The sequence below is a fragment of the Choloepus didactylus genome, chromosome 12 (assembly GCF_015220235.1).
Source record: "Choloepus didactylus isolate mChoDid1 chromosome 12, mChoDid1.pri, whole genome shotgun sequence".
NCBI lineage: Eukaryota > Metazoa > Chordata > Mammalia > Pilosa > Megalonychidae > Choloepus > Choloepus didactylus.
The window spans coordinates 10,832,628-10,857,357 of record NC_051318.1 but is presented as its reverse complement, the minus strand read 5'-3'; the positions used below and the strand labels follow the sequence as shown (position 1 = coordinate 10,857,357).

The 24,730-nt window shown below is 42.6% G+C and overlaps 1 protein-coding gene across 2 annotated transcripts in view; it reads left to right on the top strand.

The window, feature by feature from the left end:
* Positions 1–3,419: 3,419 nt before the first annotated feature.
* Positions 3,420–24,730, top strand: part of MTUS2 (microtubule associated scaffold protein 2) — a 426,320-nt gene continuing 405,009 nt past the window's right edge. The window contains exons 1-2 of one of the 2 annotated variants that reach the window (XM_037800470.1): positions 3,420–3,533; positions 19,100–21,553. In XM_037800470.1, coding sequence (XP_037656398.1) covers positions 19,343–21,553 — 2,211 coding nt within the window. In that variant the 5' untranslated portion in view covers positions 3,420–3,533; positions 19,100–19,342. Of the gene's footprint in view, positions 3,534–16,255; positions 16,274–19,099; positions 21,554–24,730 lie in introns of those variants that run through there. The other variant, XM_037800471.1, reaches the window with a different exon arrangement.

Here is a 24,730-nt window from a genome sequence, read left to right as displayed (position 1 = left end):
GCCCTGCAGCAAAGAGTCTTTATGTTTATATATTTAGTATCATAGGATACTAGCTACCATTTATTTACTATCCACCGTGTATTAATGGTTTCTGTTCTTCATAACAACCCCACCAGCCACTAATTTAAGCTGCATTAAAGTGCAGATAAGGAAACAGGATGGTATTAGTGATTTGCCACACAGCCAGAGGGTGACAGACTTTCATTCAAAGCTGAGGGTGCCACACCTCCTTCATTACTGGAATACTTCCCTTGTCCCCGCTTGGTGTTTGTGATGTGCTTTTATCTCTTTAGTATTGACACAGGGGGACTGTGTTTCCTCTGTAGCAACATTTTGCTGCCTGCCCCGATAGAACCTCCTGGGTGATTTGGAAATATTCTCAGGTTTCCACTCCACGGGCAGCTGAGAAATCTTAGCCTTTGATTCCTACTTGTCAAAATCAGCAAATCTCTTCTGAAATTGTGACGCTAGCTCTGCATTTCTTCAAAATCCTGCTTTGGTTGAGCTCAGGGATGGAAGTGAATGTGTCTCTGTTCACCTGCTCAGGCCCTGGAGAGAGAGGGGTCTGCTCTTGTCTGAAATTCTCTTGAGTCTCTTGCTGCTGATTCTGTTTCAGAGTCAGGGGCCTGTCGCTTCAGCGAGGACATCCTGTCTGTTGAGTTTCCCGGCATTTGGTGATCCCCTCAGAAAACTTACTGTTTGCTTTTTTAAACAATTGTGCTCAAATATCCATAATATAATTTTTACAGATCCTTAAATTTTAAATTTAAGTTTAAACTGAAAAGTCACTGTGTAGATCTGTGTAATGAGTTTCGTAATGTAGCTTTAGTGCTTCATTAAGTTTATTTACATCTCACTTTGCTTCAGTTTCGATGAACTGTTCCATATGAAAACGGTGGGTTTAAAATTTTAACTTTTATTTTATAAATAGTACTATGAAGCTTATGACAAGAAATTCCAGCCCTCTGTCCACCCTTCCACATTTCAAGTCCTGCTCTTCAGAAGCTACTGATGTCAAATCATGTTGCTGTTTCTTCTGAAATCTGCCTCTAACAGTCTAAGAGTATTGTCTGCTTCTATTGCTTGTTTTTTGAATCAACTTTGGACATTCTCAATTGTTTTTTGTCCCTGTGGTGGTGAATTCAGCCCTCTTATTGCAAATCCTACTGTTTCCTTTTCCTTGTCCTTCCGAAATTTGGGTAAATTAGCAGTAAATATTTAATTATATGACTGTTAAACATAATTTAATGATGACCCCATTAGTTAGTATACCATAGTAATTCACTACTTTTTCATGCAACTTTTAAAAAAAGTTTTTTCTCGTAAGATTAGTGAATGTCACACAGAGCAGATACTGCTTATTGATACCCAACACTCATTCCCTCTCCTTCCATGATGACTGAATTCCGATTTTGTCCTGATGCCTCTTGATTCAGTAATCCCTGGCCAAGCTAAGCCAGTCTCCCTTCCCCCTACCGTGGGAAGGACCGCCTGCAGGGGCGCCTCTGCAGAGGGACCCTGTGTTCTTAGAGAAACAAAGAAACAGCCTCCCTGATCATTGGGACAAACTTGAGGGCTCCAGGGGACCTGCAACACAACACAAAGTATTCCAACACCTCAGGGCCAGCAGTTGTGTTTTTCTCACTCCATCTCCCTCCCACAGCCTTTTGTTCTTCTGCTTCAGTCTGAGCTGGTCCATCCCTTGCCTGGGCACACGCGTTCTTTGGGTTTTCCATTGGTCCACCTGTCCTTGCTACTTGCCTTCTTTGTTGACTTCCATGTTCATTTTGCAGAAGTATATTCTTTAGAGGTGTATATTTGAATTGTGGCATGTTTGAAAATGAGTTCATTCTGTTCTCACATTTGATTTGATAGTTTAGCAAGATAAAGAATTCTAGGTGAGAATCATTGTTTCTTAGAATTTTGGCACTGACTTCAAATACTCTGACTTCAAATGTTTATTACTGTTGTCAGTGCTATTTGTGTTTTCTGTTTTATCTCACTGGAAGAGTTAGGACCTTCTCTGTATTCCTAGGGCACTGAAACTGCACAATGCTTTGCCTTACAATATGCCAGTTTTTATTTTCTGGGCCTTTGGGCAGGCCCTTTTAATCTGGAGACTTCAGTTCTTCAGTGTTGAGAGTTTTCTTGCCTTGATTTTTTTGGGGCAGTTTTCTCTCTTTGTTTTCTCTGGGCTTCTCCCTCCTGCCTTGGTATAGAATTTAGGCCTTCTGGATTGATCCTGTAATTACTTGATCTTTTCTCTGTTAGTTTTTCCCTTTTTATGGTTCTGCGCTAGAGATTTCCTAGACTTTATCTTTAGAAACATCTATTAATTTCTACATCTTAATTATTATATTTTACATTTCTCTTAGTTCTTATTTACTTTCTGACTGTTCTTCTCTATAGCAGTCTATCCTTGTTTTATGAACTCTGCAATATCTCTGATGGAATGAGTTAGACATTGAAAATGTTTTCATTTGCCCTTCAACTGGTGAATGGATAAACAAACTGTGGCTGTCCATACAGTGGAATGCTACTCAGCAATAAAAGGGAAAGAACTATTGATAGGTACAATAATGTGGATGAATCTAGAATACAAAATACTAAGTGAAAGAAACCAGACTCAAAAGATTGCATACTGTATAATTCTGTTTATGTGATATTAGGACAGGTCAGCACTTGCCAGTGGGTAGTTGAGGGGAGAGGTTGTTTACAAAGGGGAAGCAAAAGAGAAGCTTTTGGGGTGACACAGCTATTATATATCTTGGTTGTGGTGGTGATTCATGACTTTGTACACCCATCAAAACACACAGAACTGTACATTAAAAAGGGGATTCTATTATATGTAAATTAAAACATTAATTAGAAAAAATTTCATTTTTTCTCTATTTGTTGTGCCTTGTCTTGTTTTTCGGTTTTTCATTTGAGGCCTGTCTTGCATGTTTGGTAATTGTTAGCTGTTCATTCATATTTAAGAATGAGGCAGTGAAAAGCTGATTGGAAGCTGGGGGAGAAGGTTGTGCACATCAGTTGGGGGGCTGTTGTGTTACGTGATGTGTGCCCTTGTGTTTTAGGCATTGAGAGGATGGAGGATGAAAAGCCATACAGTATTCACACACACCCACACCCACACCCACCCACACACACACACACACTCGGAATTCTAAGCAAAGAACTAGTAAATCGCTGCTTATCATTTTCCTCTTTCCTAAATTGATTATTTTTCTACTTGAATGGCCTATGGCTTTCCTTCCCTTTTTCTTTTCTCTTTTTCTCATTTGGCCTCCTTGAACAGAACTCTGGGTTTTGGTGGGGAAGGGAGAATTGGCACCATTTGTCCAGTGTTGCTTTGTTCTTTTTACACTGAAGGGGGGACGTGTTGTGTGGGGTTCCTACTCCTCTCTGTCTTTTCAGACACCCTCTGAGGCTGTTGCCACCTGGGGTTCCTGTTGGAAAGGCCGTGCCCACCAGCTCTCGGGCCTCTGCCGTAAGCTGCCTGCCTGGTAGACAGCCTCTGCTCTCCTGCTTGGGTAGGTAGTCACTGTCATCGTGGCACCCACGGGCACCCAGCGGTGCCCCCAAAGAGAGCCGGGCCATCCTGGACTCCTGTCTCCACCTCCCTTTCAGAGCTGTCCCCCTCGTTTGTCTGTGCGTGCCCTTGGGAGGCCAGGACATGTGCTGGTCCCAGCAGGCGGGGGTGGGGGGTGGCAGCATAACCCTGGGAGAGCCACCCCGGCTCCAAGGAGCAGTCACCGGGGAAGCTGCCAGGACCACATGCTGGGAAAGCAGAGGTAGCATTTAGCTCCTGACAGACGGACTTGAAAGGACGGACCCTGTCCATGCCTAAAGCACGTGCACACAGGGCCTGCAGATAAGAGGCTGTGATTGTGACGCTCTGAATAAAATTGCACAATTCTTTTTCCAGCTATTTTATATAGAAAATAAAAGGCATGAGACCTACAGCATTTCTTTGAGAGTCTTTGATTAAAATGGATGTGTTAGAGTGTCTCATGTTATTTCACAGTGAATTTCTAAAATGTGATTTTAAATATTTAAAACGTGCCCATTAAAATTCAAATGTATTCAGGTTTGGGCTTTCGGGAAATGTTTGATTTTTCTTGCTTACAGAAGTTGTGTGTTTTGGTCATCAGGATGTATGAAGCCCAGGCTCTGTCCCCAAAATGCCAGCGTGCCAGTTTTCCATCCTGGGATTATAGGTTGGATGCTATGTAGCAGCACATCAGCATGTCATTTGTTAGAAAACCATTCTTAGGTTTTGTTGGGAATATAGGTGTTTTTACTGTTTTTCTTTAGGTTTTGGGAAAATACTAGAGAATTCTTACAAGTTAACTAAAACAGTATTATCGGTATATTTCAATTGGATAGACAAACCAGTCATTCTGTCTAGTGTATGTCATTTATTTTTCTTGCATCTTTCTAGGCCAAGTTGGTTCCTAACTAAGCAGTATATTTTTCCTTTTCTATTTATCCTAATTTCCTTATCTCTGCCTTAGAGATAAAGACATTCCAGGCACAATGATTCAAAATGCGTTGTTCATTATGTAATAGAGCCAATGAAAATACATAGACTTGTTGAAAGGCCCTGGGATGTGAAAGTGTATCCTTTCCATTTAGCTGGTGGTTTTGCATGCACCTGTTCAGTTTATTTGCTTTGTTTTCTTTTCTTTCTTTCTTCTTCTTCTTCTTCTTCTGTTTTTTTTTTTTGTTTTTTTTTTTTTTCCTGCTAGGCTGCTTCCTGTGCTTCCTGGTATTAAATATTTAGCTCCATCCTTCTAGATTACTAGTTTATTTGACAGAAGAAAAGATATGTGCTTCTGATAAAAGATAAAAGAAATTCACCTTCTGGGGAAAAAAAAAAATTGAAAAAGTCCCATTCATAGCGACAGGGTGCAGGCTTTTGAGCTGTAGGTGGTCCTCACTTTATCCTGATGATGTTAGGGAAGATTTCTTTCTCCCTTTCATATTGCAAGTAATCCCTGAGATCTATAACCTGCAGTTGTGGTATGGATGGTAAACCTCTGTCTTAAAGATAGAGGCCCAATCGCTCAGGCCTGATGCGTGAGGAGCATCAGATGTCTGCAGCTCCAATCTGCCCACTGATTTGAAGCCGGCCTTCTTTAAGAAGCCAGGGTGTGGGGGGCCCAGCAGGGGAGTTTGAGAACGCACCCGTGATGTCCTCTCAGCCTGCACTGAGCCAGCCTGCTGTGCCCAGCCCCAGGGAATCAGCCTCCCTTCCCACCTGCTCAGAGGGCCTGATGGGAATCTCCTGGGGCTGCTCCAGTCCAGCCCATCTACAGGGATCGGGCAATAGCACTGGTGGTAGAAACAAGGAAGGGAACACATCAGTGAAATAGGCAAATATTATATTTACGCTCTGGCAGGTGAATGATCAGGAGAAGCTCTCAATCTCAAAGACTGGGCCCAACCTCAATGGCCTTCAAGTGAGGGCAAGTGGTATCGGAAGCCAAGCAAGCAGGTCTAAATTCCTAGGCCAGCCAGCCCCTGGAGGAGGGGAAAGAGGGTGCCCTGCAAACAGATTTGAATTCAGTTTTTGAAAAACTGCAGCCTACTCTTCGAACAACACAAAACCAAAACCTTGTCTCTTGGCCTGATTCAGCCTGGTAGAACTCCTGTATGCAAATACTTTCCTTTTCTGGAAACCAAAAAGTGTTTTCTTTTATCTAGACTTGAAGTCCCCTGTCTCTCTTTTTAGTCTCTTGCTAATAAACATAAGCACATAATAATGTTATTGGAACAGTTTGGATCTTAGCTAGTATTTTGTAGATAGCATATTGTCTTTAATACGTTAGCCTTTTCACCTTGTCTCATGAAGTAATGGCATAAAACTTACCAACTTTTGAGATAGTCAAATACAGTTGTCCTTGCTACCCTTTGAAACTGCCAATCTTGTAGAGTAGATGAAAAAATTTTCTCCCTTCTCTAGCACAGATGATTCCCAGTTTTTCTGGGAAGCAGAAAGGGATTGCAAAGATAATTGAAATCTATAGATAATCCCCACACCTCATTTTAGCTGTTTTTTTTCTCTCTTCCCTCATGAAATCCTTTATAGAGTAAGCAGTGCTTGATGGATTGGAGTTTCTTCTTTTCCTTCGCACCTCGCCACTGGGGTAGTAGCAGGTGACGAGAGCGTAAGGGCGTGGGCAGCTGGGGGAACAAGGAGAGATGCAGGACTCCAGCACCCCTGCGAATCTGGTACCCAGGCCTTGCGTGGGGCAGCTCTGCTGATGTTTGTGAGTGTCAGGTGCAGCTTGAGTGCTGGTAAAACTTTCTGCATGTTAAAAAGTTATCTGTGGATGAGGTTTGGTGTCTGAAATAGCCTACCCATAAATTGCAAGTTGGGTAAAGTTCTCCTTTCACAGCCTCTCAACTGGAATTCCTGCCTCCTCCCTGCCATTCGTGTGGTTGTGTAGTATTTCTGTGTAACCCAGTATTTTATGGCACCCTGCCTTGCTTTTACTATCTTGGTTGTTGGTTCTGTATATGTTATATCCTATCATGTAGGACCCCTGTTTTATTTATTTTTTTATTTCCTGTTGTTCCTTGTACTGTTTTTTATAGATTGATAGTCAGTAAATTAGGGCCATCTTCAGAGCCCTTTTGAAGTCCATCCCCAAGTCGCCTTGTTTCTCTTACCCTCCTAATGTGTGAAGGCTTGTTCCTGGGAGGGTGGTGGGTGGGGTTGAGCACTAGGCAGGAGGCGAGGAGCCTGGCCTGGCCCTGCTCTGAGGTCCTAACCGGGACTTGGAGTGAATCCTGCAGCTGCTTTAGGCAGCAGTTTCCTCCCTTATGAAACAAGAGGGTTGAAATAATTAATATGTCAGCTCTTTTCCACCTCTAACCTTCAGTGATTCTGAGATTAACATATCCCAGCAAAGCATTATAAACCAGACAGCTAAGTAATCAGGAAAAACTCAATTATGCCACCATGTTGACTCATTCACCAAATATTTATTGTCTGCCTACAATGAGCTGGCTCCTTTCCCTGGAGATGGGGCAAATGGAACTTCCACAGCCCTTATCTTCATGGAGCCCACCCACTGGGAGAAGAGGACAATGGATAAATAAGCCCACACTAGTGTAGCTGGCAAAAAGCTGTGAGAGAAGTAATCAGGTGCTGTGATTGGGGACAGAGAATGACTCATCAAGGAAAGTCTCTTTGGGGAGGGACATTTACTGAGACCTGATACATGAGAAGGAGCCAGCTGAGAGGTGAGCCAGGCCTGGGGCACTCGAAGTGGCAAAAATGGCCACACCTAAGGCTCTGGGTGGGAAGGAAGCTACGTGGGAGGCCTGGGAGGCCAGAGCATAGAGTGAGGGGAGGGGGACAGTTGGGGGGCATTCAGAAGGCAGGGGGTGCACCAGGGGTAAGGGGCAGGGTGAGGTCACTGCTGGAGGGTTTGTAGCCAGAGGCCCTGGCAGCCAGGAGATGCTGTCCTGACTGCGGTAAGGGGCTCCCACGCGAGATGATGGTGCTGATAGAGATGGAGAAGGTGGACAGACTGGGGATGAACTTGGGAAGTCTGCCCGATAGCCCTTGCTGCGGGGTTGGGTGCAAGTTAAAAGGAAGAGTCAAGTGTGCTTTCTAGATTTCCACCTTTGGCGATGAGTTCTGGTATCAAGAACTCAGGTGGGGAAGACTAGGGGATAACTGGGCCTTGGTGGTGTGAGGTGGGCGGTAGACAAGAGGTCTTTTGTCTGGTCCAAGTTCCCTGAAGCAAATCCTTAAAAGTCTCATAGCTCAGTTTCTCTTGGTAAAATCTGAAATTTAAAAATCATTTGTCTCCCATGTTTCCTGTTAAAAATAATAGTGAAAAAAATTTACTTCAGAGATATGCAGTTTGAAAGGAGAGATACAAATAGCTAAAAATCACATGAAATATATCACCTTACTGGAAGTAAAATGAAAGAAAAATATTTTAAAATTTATTAAAAAAATTTTTTTTAGATAAGCTGTAGGGTTACAGAAAAATCATGCATAAAATACAGAGTTTCCGTATATCACCCTATTATTAACACCTTGTATTAATGTGGTGCCTTTTTTACAATTCATTAAAGAACACTTTTTATAATTGTACTATAACTATAGTGTATCATTTAAAATAGGGTTCACTGTGTTGTACAGTCCTATGTTTTCTTTTTTAAATTTTATTCCAGTAACATATATACAATCTTGATCTGTCAAGAGACAGATAATACATCTGATGCATAGCATATTGGTTTAAGAGCATGGACTCTGGGTTTAAACCCCAGCTCTAGCACTTAGTTTCAAAAGTTATTTAACCTTTGCATTAGTTTCCTTGTCAGTAAAATATACTACTACTACTACTACTAGTAATAATGAATATCTATGGGATTGCTGGAAGATTAAATGTAATTAAGCACTGAAAGCAATGCCTGGTAGTGGTAAATGCTATTTAAGCGTTGATGAAAATTAATTTCTAGTGTCACATGAACTCAACAAAATAATGCTATTGAATACCTACCGTGTGCTGTTCTAGGCTTGAGGATAGAATGGTCAACAAAACAGAAAAGGTTCCTGCTACACTGGAGCTTATCTATGAGTGAGGTGATGCAGACAGCAAATAGGCAAATAAGGGCAAGAATCAGATAATTGCTGATAGTAAGAAATGTGACCTGAATAGGGCGGCCATACAGCCGCTTGACATCTGATGTCGGTCACTTGACATCTGATGTCGTGGCATTCCATCCGGTTTAGCATTTTTGAGCTTTCTCTAAAGTGCTCCAGTTTCACACAAAAACTTGGAAATGAATGTTTATAGCAGCTTTATCCATAATTGCTAAAAACTGGAAGCAACCCAACTGTCCCTCAACAAGGATAAACAAATGGTGGGCCATATGATGGACTCCTATTCAGCAATAGAGAGGAATGAACTACTGAAAGGCTCAACAACATGGAGGAGTTTCAGATGCACCATGAGAAGTGAAGGGAGCTGGAAAAGGCTACTCGCTGTATAATTGCATTCAGATGACATTCTGGGAAAAAGCAAAATGGTAGGAACAGAAATTAGATCACAGCTTACCAAAGTCTGGAGAAGAGTTGATAGAGAAAGGCTTAGGGAAAACTTTTTGAGGTCATAGAATTGTCCTGTACCGTGATTGTGAGGGTGATGGTCATAAGACTGTATGTGTTTACCAAAACTTGCAGAGCTGTACAATAAAGAAGGTGAATTTTACTGTATATAAATTGTATTTAATTTAAAAAATGGAAAAATTCCTGAGTAATGAAAAAGGAATTTAATGATAAGTTATATGGTCATTTTAGTTATGAAACACTTTGGGAGGGTAGAGATGGAACAGAAAATGGGGAAATCAAGGGAGAGAATGAAGATTAGTATATTTTTTTCTTGAGGGCAGTGTGTATATTTATACAACATTATGTGTCAGGCTGTGGTGATTTGGAGCTGTATGTACTGCAGAAAAATATGTTCTTAAACTTAATCCATTCCTGTGGGAATGGTCCTATTGCAAGTAGGACCTTTTGATGAGGTTACTTCAGTTAAGTTGTGACCCACCTTTGTTAGGCTGTGTCTTAATCCTATCACTGGAGTCCTTTATAAGCAGAATGAATTCAGACACTGGGAGAGAAAGCCACAGGAAGCAAGAAGCTGAAGGGAAGCTGGAAGAGAAGGGAGAGACCAGCAGATGCCACCATGTGCCTTGCATGTGACAGAGGAGCCAAGGATCGCTGGCAGCTGGCCCCAGAACACCACGGTCTTTGGGGGAAAAGCATTGCCTTGATGATGCCTTGATTTGGACATTTTTCTGGTCTCAAAATTGTGAGCAAAAAAAATTCCCATTGTTTAAGCCAACCCATTTTGTGGTATTTGCTCAAGCAGCCAGGAAACTAAAACACTGGCCTTGTCATATAAGTCAGGCACTGGAGATACACCTGTAAACAAAACAAAACCCCTCCTGGAGCTTATAGTCCAATATTAAAATGCAAATGTGCATGCCTATTTATACAGTGATACTATGTTTAGGAATATATCTGAAGGAAATAAGAGATAAAGGTGTGCATTCAGTTATTTTCTCTGAAAAATTATTTGAAAAGTCAAAAGCTGAAAACAATGGAAAGGCTGACAGTAGGGGATTCATGAGTAAATTATGGTACAAGGTCCATTATAATTGATAAAGTGTTTGCTACATGTATTTGTATGGCAAAATGCAAATGACATGCAAAGTGAAAAAATGAGGTTATTGAACTCATGCCGTGAATATTTAAAAAAAAGTCTAGTCAAACTCTATTTCTTGGTATGTATGTGTATTTTGGTATATTTTTAGTTTCTTTATGTACAATTGAGAATTCATTTCTTTTATGATTGGCAGTACAAGTATTTACACTTTGAAAAAAAATCATCCAAACAAAATACATTCAGCATATTAGGCATGGAATGAATACCCCATATTTTTTTGGGTAAATTCTGTCCAGAGAAAGGGATTTGTTTTTTAAAGGGGAAAACCCTGAAGATGCATTTTGTTGGCAAATGCAAATGAAGCTTCTTTTGGAGAAACATGCAGCATCTTATCATGTAAGACTTGACAAAAAACATGATATTTTGCTTAAATATCAGATTGGAGTAACCTATGAAAAAATCAAGTTACTTACCTCTTTTCCAGGCCCTTTATAAGAAGAGAAATAGCAGCATCCATGTATGCATATGTTATTTTTCTTCGATCTTTCTACTCTGGGTAAAATAAAATAAAATAGCCTCTGTTATCTCAAAAAAAGAGAATATATTCATCCTGAACAGAGTCCTGTCTATATGTTAGAATAAAATTTTGTGTGTTATCCATGTTATGTACAAAAGGTAAGGAGAGAAAAATAGGTTCCAGAGAGTTGTTAAAATTCACATTATTTGGTGTGCTGTTTCAGAATTCAGCACCACGGATAGCTACAGAGCTCCTGAATATAATTTCACCATCCTCCAAGCAATAATTCAAATTTTAATCATATGGTGGTGAAACTGAACTTGTAATGTTCATTAGTTCTGAAAAGCATCAAGTTTTAGCTGCCTGTAATTGTGCCTTTTGAGAATAAAAATATACTATGTTTTGAAAAAGGACCAAGAACCCCACTATCCCTAGATAATTCCAATTGCAGAACACACAGAGTAATGACTACCATGAAACTTTCTAAAGCAGATGAAGAAATTAACTTATATGCAGGTATTGGCATGCAACTTCATGTAAAATCATGTTATTAAATGTAGTGGAACATTATAGACTTCCAATATATGAGCAGTGAAAATGTCAACCAAAATTTGAAAGCTGGGATTTTTTTGTTTGTTTGTTTGTTTGTTTGCATCATTATACTTTCTGTTAAATTTTTGTTTCACATCTTATACATTTTTATCTATCCTAATGTTCTGAAGGATAATTTATTGTATGGCAGGAGCTGCAGATGGAACTTCTTTGGCAAATAAGTTTTAAGTCAGATGGAATTGCATTTACGTTCAGAGGCAAAGTGTTTGAATGTATATGTGAAAATTCACAATTGATAAAGCAATGACACCGCAGACCTGGCAGCCAAGGAAGGTTGTACAACAGTATTCTGAATCTTTTTAAACACAGTCTTTTTCTTTGGTGACATAAAAATCTCAAAAACATCCTTTATTTATTTTATAAATAAATTAAAAGTCATGGCAAATATTAATGAAACAGTGATGATGAGAATATATTTTTCGTACGTTTTCTCCTAGATATTCTGATACAGCCCTCCTGGGCGAGGAAGGTGCCTAACCAGTTATCCAATTGGGAAGAGTGACTTAATAGTCTCCTTCTTAAAGTTTGAAAAAAAAATAGCCCATGCTGTGGTGTAAGTAGTGTAAAATTCACCTTTCTGAGGTCAAGTTGGAATGAGATACTTCATCCCAAAGTGCCTACTGTGTGGAAAGTGCTGTCCCAGACACCATTAGGGAAATGGAAGTATTTGAGCTGTTAACCTTCAACCTAGAGAGCTTATATAAGTCTTATCAGGGGAATAAGACACACATAACTCTAATGAAAATAAGATGCATTACTGTGATAAAAAGACACACTTATCTATAATATAATAATGTGAATATACCTGTAATATAGTATGACAGTGTCAAAAGGAAAGATCTAGAGGGATATTCAGGACATGGAAAGATAATAACTAGCTTCTCCTCCACCTTTTTGGGGGGTAGAGAGTGGAGAGAATTTAGGAAAGACTTCATGGAGGAGGAGACATTTGATCTGGAACGTGACTCTCAGAAGGAAGGAGGACAGTTTTATAGGGCAGGTGTATTTTAAGTAGAAGGATAAAGGGAATTAAGTCTGGAAACATATATGGGCCCAGCACTCTTCAGACCTCAAATGTCAACCTGCGAAATTTGGCTTTTGCCTGTCCAGGTAACTCAAGGTCATTGTTTTACCTGCTAAAACAAACACTGTACAGTAGGTTGGTTTAAACAATGGGTATTTGTTGGCTCACAAGTTTGAACCTAGAAGTCCAAAACTGAGGCATCAGCAAGGTGATGCTTTCTTCCTGAAGACTGGTGTTCTGGGGCTGGCTGCTGGTGATTCTTGGTCCTTGGTTTTTCTGTCTTGTGGCAATCAAAGCATATGGTGATGTCTTCTCCTTTCTCCTCCAGGCTCCCTTGACTTCTGGCTCCATCCTTTTCCCTTGGATTTTTCTCCTGTGTCCAATTTCCTTTGCTTGTAAAGACTTCGGCCATATTGGATTAGGGTCCATCTTCATATAGTTTGGGCCCACCTTATCTCATAACATCTTCAAAGATCCTATTTACAAATGAGTTGACACCTAAGGACCAGGGACTGGGACCTGCACATGCCTTTTGTGGGGGGTGTGATTCAGTTTCCCATAGTCATGTTAATGATGGCACAGACATGGGGTAACTACCAAATTTGTCTTTACCTAGGAGAAAGATCTTCATCTGTATTGAACAGAACAAATATGGATAACAGGAAATTTAAGCCTAAAATGAATAAAGAGATTGCATATGAGCTTTGAAATGCTATCACTCTGTATCATGATTTAGAAATGTACATGCTTTGAACTGAAAAAGTTATAGGTGAGATGGTTAAACTATCATCAGGAAATGTGAACTGGGAAGAGCTGGAAACATGCCTGAATATGAAAGTTGGGCAAAGCCAATCTTGCTTTTTAGCAGAGGGAGGGTGCAGTCCTCGAACTACATACCAGTGACCCTGATGTTGAGCTCATGTTGGGTTTTGAAAAGCATTGCCAAGATATGGGGGCAGGGGTCATGAAGATTTAATGCGTGATGGGTGCAGAGTTTCTGTTTGTGGTGATGGGAAAGTTCTGGTAACAGATGGTGGTGAGGGTGAATGTGATTAATCCCACCAATTGGCATACTTGGGAGTGGTTGAGATGGGAAAGCTTATGTTATGTATATGTTTCTACAGTTAAAAAAAAAAAGAGCAACTAAAGAGAAAATGACAATGAAATGCAGTACACAATCCTGGACTGGAACTGATAATGAAGGGGATAAAATCCAAAAAGTTCATTATTAGGATACATGAAAAAAATTGGAATATAGGTTGTAAGCTTTGTGTCAATGTTCTTGAACTTGATAATTGTACTTAAAGTGTTTACAGAAGTAAATATCCTTGTTCCAAGGAAATGTACATGGAAGTATTAAGTGTTCAAGAAGCATGATGTATACAATCTACTTTCAAATGTTTAGAAGATAGACAGATAGATGGAAGGTTAAGTGGATAGAATGATACAGCCGTGTGATAAAATGTTAAAATTGGTGGATCTAGGTATTTGGGTATATGTTGGAGTTCTCTGTATATTTTTCATAAGTTTGAAATTATTTCAAGATAAAGAGCTTAAGGAAAAAAAGGCATTTGTAATAGTTGATTTATGAGTACTGAGAAAAATAAACAGTGGTCCTTAGGAGAATGCAGGTCATAGTAGGTCAACCTCATTTTATTTCCTTTCTTCATTTTCATTTTCTTTTGGTAGAGAGGCAATGTTATAATTATTTGTGTTTCAGCAGCACATTTGATGCGTTATTCTCTTGGGATGTTCTTGTGGACAGTGGGGATGTGGCTTGGGTGCGGGGCTCGTAGGCAGATGTGTGACCATCTGGGAGTGCAGAGAGGGTGCCGATGAACAGATGAGGGTGGCTGTAGAGTGACATCTCTTGTGGCCCCAGGTGCTGTCGCTTTGGCCACTTCCCTTTTCTGCCAGCCTTGGTGTCTGTGACTTAAATAACAATATGGAAAGCACGCCTACCTCTTCAAAGATGATGTGAAAACAGAATGAGTCGCATGGATTTTGGATGAAAAAGTAAGGGTGGGCACAAAAAGGTTTTAAACAGAATAGGACAGTGGACCAAGAGCAGCACGATGAAGTTGAAGAGGTATGTTTTTATGGTCCTGCCTATGGGTGCAAAAAGCCAGTGTCCAGTGTTCAGAATTGAGATGGTGTCATTTAGCAGTAACTTATATGGTACTTTGGCATTTTAATTGATGATCAGGAATTAACAGGGGGATTTATATGTCCATGAAAGGTTATTCCCTGAGATTGTGTGGTTGGCGGTTTAACTAAAGGAATGGAAGTACTTTTCCACTGGCCTCGGGGTGATGTCAGTAGGCCTCACGTATTGTGTTCAGCTCTGAGCACCACATCGAAGAGGCATTTTGTGTTCCCTGGTTTGTGCACATAAACGAGAGCTCCTTAGATGCTGAGAGTTTTCGAACACTTCTCAAATAGTTGCCAGAATCTGATTCTCTGACAAAGATCAGAATAGGTTTTGGGCAGGAAGGGGGCATAACACCTCTTTACAAATCCCTGAAAGGTTGTCCAGTGGAGGAAGGACTACATTGTTCCACTCTAAGGAGACAGAGCTCAGCCCAGGATAGGTTGTGGCTCAGGGCACAGGCTGGGAGGGCTGCCTGGAGGTGGTGAGCTTCCTGCTCTAGAGTGTTCAAGCTATCCAGGAGATTCCTTGGAACACTATTGTCCTGGCAATTTAAGCAGCAAATAGGTTATGAGCCTAGAAGATCATTACATTCCTTTTGAACCTGGAATTTAATCAATGGATTTCTTTCAAGATAAAATAATATTTATCTTATAACTTTTTTATAATCATGGATCTGAAGCACATGAAAACTACATACCTCACCTAAGGAAAACGTACATAAAGGTGGGGGGGGTAATTCAGTTGATTGATATATTTGCATATTTTAAAAGTTACGTAAAATCCTGTATTATGAGTCTGAATTCTTATGATCATGTTTTATATTTGGGAAAAATGTTTTCCTTAGTAGAGAACTGAGTAGCAAAATCTAGATCCAGAAAAATTCTTGTTGGTATTGACTTGATGATTGTCTTCTGGCCAGATGGTAGAGCTTTGGGGAGCAGGTGTGAAGCAGGGCACTGGGGAATGAAGCAGGGGATGGCATCTCCGTCTGTAATTTTGCCTTATGGAATTGAAGCAGATTTCTAAAATTACTTTTCAGATTTCATTTTAGCTTTCTCTCTTTTTCCTTTTTTTTTTTGCTTTTGCTTTTCTGTTCTTGTTTTATGACAGCACTTTATTCTTTTTTTCTTCCTGTGTGAGCTGCATGATTTCACCCAATGACAGTTTTTCTTTCTTTGGTTTCCACTTTCTGCATGGTTTTTACTTTCTATCTTTGTCCCTGCTCTACCACCTCTTAGTTGTGTGACCTTGGGAATGTCACCCTCTGTGCTTTCATTCCCTTACTGGGAAATAAAAGTGCGGGGTTGTCGTGGTCTACCTCGGGAGGCTGCCACAAATAGTAAATAGCAAAATATGTCTAAGTGTTGAGTGTGATTCCTGGCACTTAGGAGCGCCGAGCTTTCCACCCCCTTGCCAAGTTGTAACAGCTGTTGGTTGGCTGACAAAAAGAACATCTCTGATATAATTCTGTAAAGTTAAAAAACATCTCTTTATGGAAAGATATTGATTTTACACCTGTTTGTCACTTTCTTTCAATCACATTGTGGATTGTGCTTTATAATGCTCTTGTCGTCGTTCTTCGTGACTGAGAAGAGTTCATTTTTTTTCTTTTTCCAGCTCTACAATTCAAACCAAAAGAACTCTTGGCTTTGTGCTTGTAATTCTGCCTACAGAGAATTAGAGAAGCTGACTTTCTGTGGATGGCCCATATTTGTGGAATTTCTTGCTCTCCTTGCCCTGCTGGGGTACCGGTTTAGTGACCCATGAGGGTACAATATTTGTTTATTGCTGTCTTATTGATTTGCTTATGTGCTTGCCACTGGCTCTGTTTTTTTGTTTTTTTGTTTTGTTTGTGCTTCTTTCTTGTCTTTGTGCCCAGAGGGCATGTGTATTTTCAAGGGAAACACTTAAAATTGAATAAAGAAATAAGTTTCATCGAGAATGCCCTCTGCATTAGGCAGCCACAGCTGGGACCAGGCTCCTGGTGCTGTGGTTAGGCCTGGGGGTGCTAGGGGGACCTGGGGGTGCCCCTGGAGACGGGTCTGGGAGGAGGAGAAAGAGAAGGGAAAAAAGAATAGGAGACAGGAGTGGAGAGAGGGGGAGGATGAGAACAGTGCGTGAAACACGGGAAGGGAAGGAAAGCTGTATGGCAGGGACTAGAAAGCGCCCATGCATGTTTACAGTGCATTTGTAATTTGGGTAGGATAATACTGGAATGGGGGAAAGCATAGACAAGGATGTTCACGTGTCTTGGGAGGAGGGGGAGGGGCGATCAAAAAGAAAAAGAAATGGACTTTAAAAACAAGCTTTTGCATGATAATTAAAAAAAGAAAAATGCATGATCATTAAAAAACCACAAGGCTTTATGAAATGATCTCTTTCATGTAAAAAATGCATGCTCTCAACTGATTTTTTTTAGGGATGCCCTTGGTAGGTTGTGAAATATTACGTTGGGAAGGTCTGTAGCCGGGATGGAGAGGATCATGGGGGCAAGATATTGGTAATCTTTCATTGCTTAGGTAGGATGGCAGGTTCTCATGTGTTCATTATATTGTTTTGCTTTATAATGTGTGTGTGAATATATGAATATATATGGAAGAATATGTATATGGATATTTGTATATATATTCTTTTGAATACATCAAGTAACATATTAAACAATGGAGCAGGGAAAACAAGTGGGTTAGCCTGTAACCTGTTCCACTAGCAACATCACATACCCTTCCCTGTAGCGTATATGTTCTTGTATATGTTTGTCTGAATGAAGAGGGAGGTGTGGAGGGGCTGTCAGCTTCCAATACCCATTGGGAAAATTGGGGACAAGACAGAATCTTGTCAATGCTAAACTTTCCCACTTCCAGTCCCCAATGCCTAATAAAATGCATTCACGGTGGTAGATACAACAGTGTTATCTTTGAATGGAAATTTTGGCCATGATTCTGTGAGTCTACTTTAATAGCACATTAATACTGTATTAGATTTTAGGTTCTACGAAGGCAGAAATAACATTTATTTTGTCATTTTTTCAGTCATTTGTTTGTTCATTTATGCTACAAATACATATTAAGAGCCTAATACATACGTTGGGTACTGACCAATATTTATTTTCAGTGTCTAGCATGTCTGAAGGTTTTTTTTTTTAAGACTGTAAAGTGAAAATATAGGGTGTTATGAAGCTCATCATAGAAGGACCCAATGCATCCTAGTGGGTCAGGAAGGCTTCCTGGAGGAGGTGGCGTTTATGCTCGGTATTGAAGAGTAAGTAGGAGTTAGTTGGGTGAGGCTGGGGGAGGACTCCACAGTCCCTGCAGAGGGAAGAGCTGTGTGACGGCCCCGAGGCAGGGAGGAGGGAAGGGAAGGGAGGAGTGAGGCCAGAGCTGTGCAGCCTGGAGAGCAAGAGGGAGAAGGCAGGTGAGGCTCGAGAGGTTTGCAGGAGCCAGACCAGGACTTGAAGGCTGGAAGAATTTCCCCCAGCTTTTTATTTTGAAAAATTTCAAGCCTATGGCAGAGTTGCAGGTTGCACAATGATTCACCTGTGTTTTCCAATGGTAACATTTTGCCACATCTGCACTCTCTCTCTCTGTTTGTCTCTCACACACTTACATACATGGAAACACAAACATGCATTTTTCCTTTGCCGAACCATTTGAGAGTCAGTTATAGATATCACGTCACCCCTGCATTCTAAAGCATGCATCTCCCAAGAACAAGGTTAACATCTGAATACTATTATGTAGTCAAGAAACTTAGCATTGATACGATATTGTTACCTAATATGCAGTTCATAGATAAGTCTCCAGTTGTTCCAATTTTGTCCTTTACTAACTTTCTAAAATTCAGGATCCAAGGAACACACATGGCATTAAGACATCCATGGGCGTTTTTGACAACTTAGGACAGCTCTTTTGTAGAATTCCCATCAGCTTGAACTTGTCTAATAATTTTCTCACAATTCAATTCTGGTTAGACATTTGTGGCAGGTATACTGCATAGATGACGTTGGCGCTGAGAAGGACCTGACGTTTGGAGCCCATGATGTCAGCTTCTGTTAGTGCTGATGTTAAATGTCATGACTTGGTGAAGGTGGTGTCCCCCACGTTTCTCCATTGTAAAGCTATTTTCCTTTTGTAAGTAGTAAAAGAATCTGTGAGGTGATACTTTGAGACTCTGTAAATATCCTGTTCCCCAGCAATCTTTCATTAATGTTGTAGCATCCGTTGGTGACCCTTGCCCAAAACAATTACTATTTTCTTGGTTGCAGAAGTAGTTTTTCTTATTCTTCCATTTTTTCTGTATTTGTTAGTTGATAATCTTCTGTAGAGTCTTTCCTTCTCCACCCTTTTAAAATTTAGTATGAATGTGAACTTGTAGATTTTTAAAACTCAATATGTATTTATCCATTGCTAGCATTATTCATTTTGATTCAGTTTTTCCATATATGGCCCTGTCCAAAAGTTTTTTTGAGAAATATGTTGATCGAATGAGTGAAATAATAATGTGAAAGTGATCATAACTCTGTGTATTTCTCATGCTTTTTTTCTCCTGAGAATCCTTGTCTGTCCATCTAACATGGTTGTATTTTTATTTGTCTGTAGGTCCCATGGACTAATTGGCTCTCATTCAGCAGGAACCTAACAGAGAAGTCATCTTGTTCCATGTCAAGAAGATGCTTGGTTTTAAAACTGTTCAGAAAATGATTAAAGCAGTGTCACCACGTGACATTGTCAGGGGATGACAAGTGGCTTGAGAATTTCCCATTAATCATATTGCAGCTGGAAGGAAGCCCCTTTCTGTTGAGTAGAACTGCATGGAAAGCAGCCCCCACCGGGAGGTTGAAAATGAGTGTTCCGATGGCTCCTAAAAAATCGTGTTACTCTCAGTTGCAGGACAACGAAAATGGAGCAAAAAATAATAACGAGAGCATCCTAAGTCTGGGAGACACAAATGCCAATCAAATCATGTCGGAGCTTAGCTCTCTGGATGAACTGAAGACAGGTGGCCTGGCAGACGAAATTGGAAATGCAAATTCAAGTGAGCCGGCAAATATCACCCATTTCAGTAAGGAATTTCACAAACTTCAGGGGTTTGGGAGGGAATCCCAGGCTAGTGCCACCAGCCAGAAAGATTCTAAACTTTCTTCCACTATCTGTGGGGAACCGAGCTCAGAGCACACAACGGGGAGAGGTGCAGATCCCCCGCAGCTCCCTTGGAGTGTTCACGGACCATGTGTGCCACGCAGGAGGAGCGTGGCGAGTGAGTCCAGCCTGGAGGTGTTGGCTGAACGGAGTGCCAAGGTCACCCGGCACACTCCCAGGGATAAATTGGCGAGGCCCCTGGACAGCGAGGAGCCAAGAAGGCGTCCTTTAGAAAGAGCGAGCAGCGAATTCTCTGTTAAAGTGGACGCGTCCGCTGAGCAGTCCCTGCAGCTGGCATCCCCGGACCCCACCGAGGCGTCATGCCGAGTTTCTGGTGTGGGCGAGAAACCCCAGAAAACGCTGACAGACCGCTTTCAAGGGGCAGGTGTTCATCTGGCTGACGATACCTCAGAGGAAAAGACCGTGCTTCTTCCCAAACCATCTACCTCAGAAACCATGGAAACCACCCCCTCAGAGTCCCAAATGGAGGGGGCACACGGCCTGAATGTTAGCGACGAGAGCACATCCCCTTCTGCACACTCAGAGCCTGCTCTGCATTCAACGTCAGCGTCTGAGGAAATCCCGAGTAAGCCAGAAGCACAGTCAGCTCAGGGGAAGGAGGAGCCCCAGCCGGTGCTGAAACATGTTCAACCCAGGCCTCTGCAGGAACGAAAGCCGACCCGGGCAGAATGTCCGGGCTGTCGTATGGGAGATGGTGTGTTATCCCTAGAGAGACCAGAGCCATGCAGGAAGGCCGCGAAGTCTCTCTCACACCTGGAAACCTCTGGTGCAGCCAGCCGTCTCCCTAACGGCAGTCCTCGCCATCTTGATTCGGGAAGAGGAGGTAGTGACGAGGAGAAGAGAATTGTTAACTTGTCTGATGAAGATTCTCTTCAGGCCACCCCCCAGCGGGGCTCTGCTCCCCTGGCTGCTGCTGATAATCAGCCCACTGACAAGATTTCACCAAGCACAGGTGGGAAATTGGGTGAAATGTCTCCAATCGACATTTCACCAGGTGATGGTCCTGCGTCAGTCGCTCCTGGTAATCCACCCGACAGCAAGCTCTTAGAGGTCAGTGAGAAGAAGAGGTTGCTTGGCGGCGGGGATATGGACAGTGTTAGGTTTCTGGCTTCAGATACGTCGATTGGAGAGAGCAAAACTGGGATCCCCGAGCCCCTTGTCCATCAAAGCAGTGGCTCAGGAGCGGGGGAAAGCAAAAAGATGTCACCATCCGTTGCTGAAAATAGAACCCTTCTAGAAAGTGCTGAGATGGAGAGTACCCCAGTTAGAGCCAAACCCCTTCACTATGTCCCAGCACCCCTCCATCCAGAGACAGCTGTCAATGGGACCCCCCAGCCCACAGCCAGTGGTGGTTTTCAGGATCTCTGCGTATTCGGGGTTGGCTTGGAGCCATTGGCTGCCCCACCTCCTGCCCACAGTGTGCAGTTGTTGAACACGTCCCCGAAAGTGCCTGACAAGGACACCTGCCCCAGTGGAATCCCCAAGCCCATCTTCACACATTACAAGGATACTCCCTCCTTGCAGGAGGGGATAGAGAATGGCCATGTTGAAAAAACAGAGGAAAGGACAGAAACCAAGCCCATCATTATGCCCAAGCCCAAGCACGTGAGACCTAAAATCATCACCTACATCAGGAGGAGCCCCCAGGCCCTTGGCCAGGTGGACACTTCCCTGGTTCCAATGGGGCATCCCTATGCCCCGCCCACATGTGGAATGCCTCTTGCCAAAGAGGAGAAGATAGCAGGGGGCGACCTCAAGCCATCCGCCAACCTCTATGAGAAGTACAAACCAGACTTGCAGAAGCCAAGGGTCTTCAGTTCTGGCTTGATGGTGTCTGGAATCAAGCCCCCAGGACAGCATTTCAGTCAGATGAATGAGAAGTTTTTGCAGGAGGTAAGAGAATATCGTCGTGCTGTCTTCTCAAGTTTGTTTTGTATTGTCAATGAATTATGAAAACAAAATGTTCTCTCTAAGCAAACTGCAGATTTTGATGGACATATTGGTAGAGAATGGATACTTTGATTAGAGAAGATTGGTCTGTAGAGAAATGGACATTTTAGACAAGAAGGATTTGCTGGTCATAATGAGATAGATCCACTGTCTAAGGAGATACTTAAATTTCTCTCCATGTAATAAATAGGAAATTAGATGGCTATGCACTAAACTGGCTTCCATGTTTAGTAAGTGAGCATAAGTCTTCTATAAGTCAGGTCCAAAATAAATATATTCGTCAGCCTTTATCTTCTGATGGGGGACATGTCCCTAATGGGAGAAGGACACATTCATACAAGTGAAAGTCATGGTGAGTGAGCCAAAAATAATCCATTAGGCATGGGCTCTCATTGGGAAGTAAAATTAATCATCACGACTAACATTTATTTGAATACCTACTGTGCCTTGGGCACACATAATATGTAGCCTTTATAAATCTCCCCTAATCCTTACCACAATTCTCTGGAGGCTGGACTGGCAACTTTTATCATTATATAGATGAAGAAACAGACTCGGAGAGGTTCAAGGAACTCACTGAAACCACAGAACTAGTACAGGGCTGAGATTTTCACACAGGCTCGCGCAGTTTCAGACCACACCGTCCTGCCCCTTTGTACTCGGATGCTCTGGTGAATTGTCCTCCCAGGCCTCAGAAATGACCTTTGTCTCCGGAGCACTCTCCTCATGGCAGCCGGAGTGACTGTTAAGCACCCAATAATGTCACCCATCTGCCTATCCCCGGCCCCCAGGGCTGCCCAGGTCCCTTGGAGCACGGGCTTACGAGTTTGCACACAGTCTGTCCCCTCTCTCTCCCCGACCTCATCTCCTTCCACTCCACCCCATCACGTGGCTCCAGCCTCACTGGCCTCACTGCTGTTCCTCAGGAAAGCCAGCACCTCCTGCCCCAGGGCCTTTGCATGCCCCTCTGCCTGGGAGGATCTTCTCCATGACATCCGAATGGCTCTCTCACTCCCTCCTTTAGGTCTGGGTGCCACGTCACCTCCTGGAGAGGCCCCCTGCCTGCCTGCTGAGACCTCTTTCTGTAGATTTTTTCTTCTTAGCATTTATTTTCACCTGATACATGTACCTTTTTTTGTTTTGTTTGTAGCTACTAGACCGTGAACTCCACGAGAGCAGCGACTGTTGTTTTTATTCCCAGCTGTGTTCCCAGGGCTGAGACCGGGGCTTGGCACAAATACGTGCTCCAAAAATGTCACATGATGAGCTGACTTACAAATTCTTGTATGTGTTGGATTCAAACAAAAGAATAGTAAGGCTCCCTAGAGGTGAACTACCAAGTCCAGGATTGGACTGTAGCTTGATTGAATGCATTGGCATGTCTCAAAGATTGTGCTGATCACAGGAGATCTGTGTCAGCTCTGGCACAGAGAAAAAGATTTAGCAGCAGACATTGAGCAAGGCAAGCAGTGATTGGGGAGAAGGTGCCCTGATAAGCTGACATTAGCATTCAAATCCCACACTTCTGACTGTAACTGGCTTCCCAATTCACGTCTCTGGAGTTGGACTGTAGAATTTGAGGGTGTAGTCTCTCTGTGCTGGACTCCCCAGCCTCCTGATTTTAAGTGGGCTTCTTCCACAGTGGCAAAACAAGAGCATGTTCTGGCTGGGGGACATTGAGTTTATCCTGGGCAGTGTATCTCATTAAAAATAGACAGATTGCCATTCTGAGTTTATACATCAGTCTTTGAGCTTGGTTAATGTGAGTCTTTCTCAAATTTCCCAAATCTCAACCACTTGGGCCTCCAAGTTGCAGGGTCAGACTCTGACCCTGGATTTGGGTGGCCTGCTGACCCTTGCCAGGCAGATCCTGCAAGGCTTCAGGTACTGAAGTTGATTGAATAAATGAATGAATCCTGTCTTCTCTCTTAAAGCGTCACTGCAAAAGTTCTATGAAGACCCCCTAGGTTTTTCTCTGCAAAAACACACTCTTGAGGGAAACCTTATTTGGAGATGTATTTAAAATTCCTGTTATTTTTTGTTGTTTTTCCTTTGGGACCCTTTAAAATTTTTCCTTTGTATGCTTCTTTTCTGTATTGCTTCTGATGTATCCAAGAACAATTTCTGTATTATATGCATATTTTCTATCTTCCATTCTGCAGCAGCCACCCAAGCCTCAAGGAAATGGGGTCATATGGATGTTCTGTGGCTAATTCTGAGGGGTGGGGAGGGACATGTGGGGTGGGTGGGATCAGCACCTCCGCACACCAGCACCGTCTCCATGATCCATTTTCTGCTATCATCGGACCCCTTTCCTCTGGGCTACTTTCTGGGGTAACCTTTATCAGAAGTGTGACTAGGCTGGCCCTGGCCATTTACCCCTACAGCTGCGACTTGTGGGAACCCAGCAAGTCCCCCTCCCATGTTCAGACTCCAGCAGGGGGATCCGAAAGTACCCCCACCCCCGCCAGTGTGCCTCTAGCTCACCATGGCCTGGCTTCAGTTGGGCTCCCAGAAAACCACACATTTCAGACCAATGGCAACAGACACAATTTTTAAATGCAGAAGCCATATATTTTGTAAGACAATGGGAGTGTCTTAAAAATAAAACCCAAAGTCCCTTCAGACTCTGTTATCATTATCGACAGAGCCCTGCAGGTTGGCCTGGATGCCGAGACCTCAATTGTAAACGCGCTTCGCAGAGAGGGAGCGCCTTCTGCATTGGTGGAGACACACATGTTTAAAGCATCGAGAGGGGGCTTCGAAGCTATTTATGAATCCAGCTCGTCAGCTTACTCCGGGCTTTGCTGTGTTAAGGGCTGGGGGGCACTCCCCCTCCATTGGCTTCACTGGGATATTGGGGAGCCCTGTTAGTTTTGGGGGAAGGATGGCGGGAAGCAGGGAGGAGTGATGGGAGGCAGGGGATGCGGTTGTCTTTGAGGGACGTCCTGCCCCCATCCCTCTCCCCATGGCCCCAAGTAAAGCCTCTGCAGGTGGCCCCGTCTCCCCATGGCCCGAGCGGGGACGGGCAAACGGGAAGAGGGACAGTCGGTCGGAACGTATTTGTCTGCATGCCTCAACTGACTTTAGGAATTTGTTTGAAATAAAGGACTTTTTTGT